The 6,055-nt window shown below is 36.7% G+C and overlaps 1 protein-coding gene across 1 annotated transcript; it reads left to right on the top strand.

The window, feature by feature from the left end:
• Positions 1–3,182: 3,182 nt before the first annotated feature.
• LOC150084274 (uncharacterized) lies at positions 3,183–5,744 on the top strand. The gene is made up of 2 exons (XM_090376170.1): positions 3,183–3,262; positions 5,373–5,744. The coding sequence occupies exon 2, from the start codon at positions 5,379–5,381 to the stop codon at positions 5,742–5,744; it is 366 nt and encodes a 121-aa protein (XP_090232296.1). The 5' UTR covers positions 3,183–3,262; positions 5,373–5,378.
• The last annotated feature ends 311 nt before the right edge of the window (positions 5,745–6,055 follow it).

The following is a 6,055-nucleotide window of genomic DNA, read 5'->3' as shown; positions in this document are numbered from 1 at the left end:
GCACTCATGTACTATCACTGATTAATATGGGTAATCCAATATTCAAATATCTGTACATCTTCCATTGTAAGCAACTGAAATAGCCTGTGATATTCTAGCCACGTGATATGTCAGACTATAAGAAGAGCCGCAGTGTCTTAGTGGAATCATTAAAAGGCACTATGAGATGGGTAATCGACTTCACGAGAGGGCATGGTTATAGGTGCTCGAGCAGTAGGAGCATCCTTACGGACAGTACCGGAGTTCGCCCATGTATCGATTTGATACAGACAAATGCCTGCTATCTTCAATGAGTCGCTACTGTGAAACAAAGCAAGTTAGTTAATATTTGCAGTGTGTTACATTTCAAGCGCATTAGCAAATAGTAGTACGCTGAAGAAACAGAATTCATGAGTACCTGGTTCCTGGACAACGCGACGCTGTCACCCCTCTCGCTAGTGGACGAATCCACCGCTTGGCAGATATATAGGTACACTACATCACTGCATTCACATAGACGGTAATTCAATGCCAATATGGATAGACGTCGTGAATTATATATATATATATATATAATTATTATAATTAACTGACATTGAAAGAGGGATGATAGTGGGTGCCCGACGCATAGGTGACTCTATCGCGGAGGTGGTACAGAAATTGCACTATCACCGTTCGACAGTATCAAAAGTGTATCGGGAATACGCTATTTCCGGAATAACAGCTTATCGTGAGCAGCGCTGTGGGCGGAGAGAGGTGGTGGATGAAAGTGGCCATCGACGTCTGTCTCTCATTGTTTCAGCCAACCATACAGTGGCACAAATCACCGCCGACTTCAACGAGGAAGGTGCCAGAAACGTCTCCACAAACACCATTAGGCGAATATTAGCCGCAATAGGTTATGGAAGCCGCCGACCCACCACAGTCCTATTGCTAACACCGCGACACAGGACTGTACGCCTCAATTTGGAGAAAGAACATCGGCACTGGACCTTGGATGATTGGAGACGGGTCTCCTGGTCCGATGAGTCCCATTTCCAGTTATTTAGAGGGAACGGGGAGGGTGCGTATCTGGCGGAAACCGCACGAAGCTATGCACCCGTCATGTCAAAAAGGAACTGTTCAGGCAGGTGGACGGTCGGTAATTGTCTGGGGCGTGTTCAACTGGCACACGTTGGGACCTCTGGTACGTCATGAACCCTATGGAGCATCTTTTGGATGCTGTGGAAAGGTCCGTTCGAGCTCTGGATCCGTCACCCAGTAATGCGACGGAATTGTGGACGGCGATGCAACAAGCATGGATGTAAATACCTGTGGAACGCTTTCTTGAACTAGTGGACTCAATGTCTCGCTGTGTGATTGCCCTTATCCGTGCGAAAGGTGGGCCTACCCGTTACCAGGTAGCTATCCCATGATTTCTGTCCACTCAGTGTAATTAGTGATTTATAACAAAAATAATAATAATAACTGTCGGATTTCTACTGGTCCGATTTTAATGAAACTTGGGATGGCTCGAACTAGAAGTCGAGTCTTTACATGCGACGGATGTAGGACAGATCGCCTGACCACTCGGCCACATTTGTGTCACACCTTCTCGGGCTCTAGCATACTTTTATACAGTATACGTGAAAATAAAGTTACGTTTTCATCAGTTTTAAGTTTTTATTTCATTTAGAGAATTATCCAGATAAATTTATTTCCCAACTGTCAAGAATAATCGGGAGTCAGTCTACTACGATTTTGACGCTGTTCAACAATTTCGTGTAATACCAGCCCGTTTCGATCAGTTGTTATTGTTGTTGTAGTGGGGTAGAGGTTTTCAACCAGAGTGCCGCGGCACCTTACATTAATTACATTAATTTGAGTTTAAGTAACTTAAACTTATTATTATTATTTTTTAATTTATATATTTATTTTATTATAAAAAGGTGTACAGTATCTTTTTAATTTTGTGGTGATCTATAATTAATGTTTATTTAGTACCTCTATATAAAGAATAAACTTATTATATATATAATTTGTATTATGAATTGTAATTTTGTTTATAGTTATATTATTGTAATAACTATCATATAACATATTTTTTAATATTGTATATATATATATATATATATATACACAGATACACACACAGAATCGGATCTAACAAGAAGAAAATTGAGTAGGGGTGCCACAAAATAAAATAAATTACTTAGGGGTGCCATAGAATATGCCCAATTTACAAACACAGTACACAATGACGCCTCACAACCTTAGTTGCTTTGGCACAAAAAAATAAATAAATATATAAATAAAAAAATAAACCTAAGCACGTTCACAGGTCTTGACGTTCTTCTTATGGAACCAGAATCAAGATGAGGTAATTTGTGCCTGAGGCAATTACTCGAAGAAGCGCTCAAAAAAAATACCTTTTAATTCCATTCGAAAGATAAAGTCGGATGAAGCTGTACTTTACAATCTTACATAACACCTGTGCATTTTGGCAAATGCCAAAAAATCTGAGTAAATCACGTTGCTTGCGTTTAATAACTATTAAAATGATGAATATACCAACACGAATTCAAGCGGAAAAGAAATAAAACATATACGTAAGCTTACACAACGATGACTTTTTTTAGTAACTCCATTAAACGTGCTGGTGTTCTCGGAAATCCTCTCATTACATTTGTGACACTATAGAAGCCTCACAACGAATATTTATGATTTTCCTTTGAATGCTACCCGGCAAGTTTAGTCTGAAATGTTTCTTGGTCAGTCACCCAATATAAAGCAAAAAACTAAAATTGTTCACCTTTTCTTAAAAGACTCTTGATAAGATGCTACTTGAAATGTAGTTATGTTCTGCATGTGTTTTATTCTGAAATCGTATAAAAAAAATATATAAATATATAAAAATACTTCCAGGAAGTGACCTTTCGATGCTAAGTAGACGGTACCACATGTGAATTATTTAACATTTACCTCCCCTCTATTTACTAAAGGGGAAGCTGAAAATTGAGAACTGCAATTGCTTAATGTACCTTTGTGTGGCAAAGTAGCAGATCGACGGGGTTAAGAAGGTGGAAAGGAGCAAAAGCAAACATGACCGCACCAATCATGTTTGTTGGGCAATGGGTTCATATGTTGGCTTAGGAGGAGCCATTTCTTCCTGTAGGTAACCACTTACGTGCTGACTAGTTAGAGGTTTTAAACCGTAGAAGACATTCTGGGAGATAGTTGTAAAGGTGAACGGTTAGCAGAGATACATCCGAGTTCGATCTTCCCTATAAGTTGCATTTTACAGGTAAGAGGAGTTTATTATATAATAATTAAAAATATATAATTTATTATGGATTAAGAGCACTGACAAAATTTTAAAAATCATATTAAAATGAAGGACATGTGCTATACAGGTATATAAGATTACATTACAATGAATCTTTTATAAACATTCGCAAAATTAGGAAAATTACAAAAAAAAAAATTAAAACTTTGGTAGTTTAAAAAAGTTCGAAAATCAAAAATAGGGAACACTATAGGAATAATTAGATATAGTATTTTATCACGTGATGCAAATTTCAGGTTTCTTAATTCTTCTTGGAAAAACACAAATTGAAGCTCCCTCCAAAAATTGAAACTATTATTTTTAAACTTTTAGTTAAATAATTAATGTATACGTATGTCTAAAGAATTAAAGCTATTCTTGGACTAGAATTAAATGATAGTGTAAGAGTAATTCAATAGATGTTCCTTTTTTCCCCCGTTTTAGATGAACAATGATAGCAAATTCCTGTTTGAAAAGGTCAAATGCACTTCTTAGAAAGATTTGGACTGTAACGATAAAGTTTATCAAAAAGTGTAATAATTATAAAATTTGTATGCTCGTGGTAGAACAGTTAAGAAAGGTTCAAATGTCCATCGATAATTGAAAGAACTTGGGCCTTTTCAAACAGGAATGCATAAGCTGGTCTCGTACCAACCCACCTCGAGAACGCACAACTGACATGCTTTCTGGCCTTCGCGGTAATCTAAAACAAAGCAAGTTTCCCAGGTAAACAAAATAACATGGAGTATTTATTTTGAATCTAATTCTAAAATCCAATTTAACATCTATCGTAAACCTACAAACACCGGCATGCTTCTACATTATAACAGCTATCACCCGTTCACCTACAAAAGATCTATTATCTTTAATCAATTTCTAAATGCCCATAAATATTCAACGACGGAATCTGCTTTGGGCTCAGAAATACAAATATTAACCAGCAGATTCTTAAACAGGGGTTATCCTCTGGATACAATAAACCGAATTAGGGTACAAGCTAGGGATAGGATACAAAATACTACACCAACCAACAATCGTAATATCAAAAAATACTTTATTTCTGTCCCATATGTTGAACAGTGGCACCAACAGCTTAACAGATTCTTTAAAGATACCGAATTTAAAATTGTGGCCAGGCCAATACGGAAATTACACACTGTACTGAACAATCGCCCAGTCCTTTCCTCGTTCGCAACACAAATAAATGACCTGGTATACATTTCTTGCGGTGATTGCGACTCCCCGTACCAAGGTTCTACGCTCTTTCCTCTGAATTTTCGTGTTAATCAAGAAGCGGCCTCGTTCGTGCTCTCGTTCAGCAGCGTCAGAATTAGCCTTTCATGCCGTTAACGAAAAACATACTTTTTTATTTAACGAGGCCAAAATACTTAATGTCCAACGTAATTATACTAGACTATTAATTGCAGAAACCGTCGAAATTAAATTACATGAGAATTCTGTTAATGTTCGCCGGCCATATCTAATCTCCGATTCGTGGGCTTTTACGCGCATGCGCGAAGACAAATATTCCCTTTTAAGTTTCATGCTCACCCCTATTCGGTAATTCTCATTTCTGTGATCACGACATAGAATCGAACAGCGTTGTTTGTCAGCTTCAGGAAGGAAAATCGTTTTGCAATTTTTTCGTTAAAATTCTTTTAATTAATTAATTTAATTTTTAATTGCGTTAAATTGATTTTTAATTGTGTTCGACTGATTTTTAATTATTATTTTTTACTGTAATGTAAGATTTTCGATTTTTTTTTCTTTTTAATTTCTGGAGAGTATCATTCGGAAGTGTTCTACGTATTATATTGAGGTAAACTTCTCTTATTATTTTACAAATATTGATATCACTGTAGAACGTATTGAGCATTACAGCTCTGGTTTATACTATCAAATTTGAATTTAATTGATATTTAATTTTCTAAACAACATTGCCTTTTCCTTTTCTTTTTATTTTCTTTTATTTTATTTATTGCATTTTAGAGCGCGTAAGAAATGCTTAGTTATTTTCATAGTATACAAACTGATATAATATGGAAAATTATACAATAAGCTCATCCTTCTGTTACTTTTCCGTTTATAGGTGGCCATGACTTGTCTTCAATGGATGGCTGGAATATTTCTTCTTAGTGTGCTTCAATCCTGCTCATGCAAACCTACACCTAATATCCAAAGAACGGGCCGACAGAGGGATTTATCATCACTTTTCCTGTACATGTATTATGATCCAGCTCGTTGGGTTCGTATATTCTATGCCGCGGATGTAATTAAGGAAATACTCTCCTACTGGAGGAAACTGGCACCAGCTATCTTGTTGATGCCTCTCACTATGGGCTACCTGAAGACGGAAGGAATGAACAGGATAGGAAGTGACTTCACAGAAATAACAAAACTAGTACTTCAGGAAATACGTAATTTTATAGCAAGCCCCCGCCCATATGGTTTTCGCCTTTGAACTCAGTATAATTTGGTGACGGCTTTCAATTCTTTATTTCACTAACAGAATACAAATACATTGTGGCTGAAAATCTTTTCCGCTTTTATTCTCTCTCTCTCTCTCTCTCTCTCTCTCTCTCTCTCTCTCTCTCTCTCTCACACACACACACACACACACACACACACACACACACAACATGCCAAGACCTAATAAAGGATAGATAAAGCTTTCAGTATCAAAAGAGACCAGAAGAACACTGGATTTAAAAGGTAATACTTATTTCTAAATACTGTAGATGCTATTTTGGATTGTCATCTTGACAAGTAAAA

The sequence above is a fragment of the Mastigoproctus giganteus genome, chromosome 6, assembly GCF_048544385.1.
Source record: "Mastigoproctus giganteus isolate SK-2022 chromosome 6, ASM4854438v1, whole genome shotgun sequence".
NCBI classification, from domain to species: Eukaryota; Metazoa; Arthropoda; class Arachnida; order Uropygi; family Thelyphonidae; genus Mastigoproctus; species Mastigoproctus giganteus.
Note: the sequence above shows the minus strand (reverse complement) of the source record. Positions and strands in the feature narration are given on the sequence as shown.

Coding starts and splice junctions, on each gene's coding strand:
- LOC150084274 (XM_090376170.1), top strand. CDS start 5,379: ATGACTTGTCTTCAATGGATGGCTGGAATATTTCTTCTTAGTGTGCTT.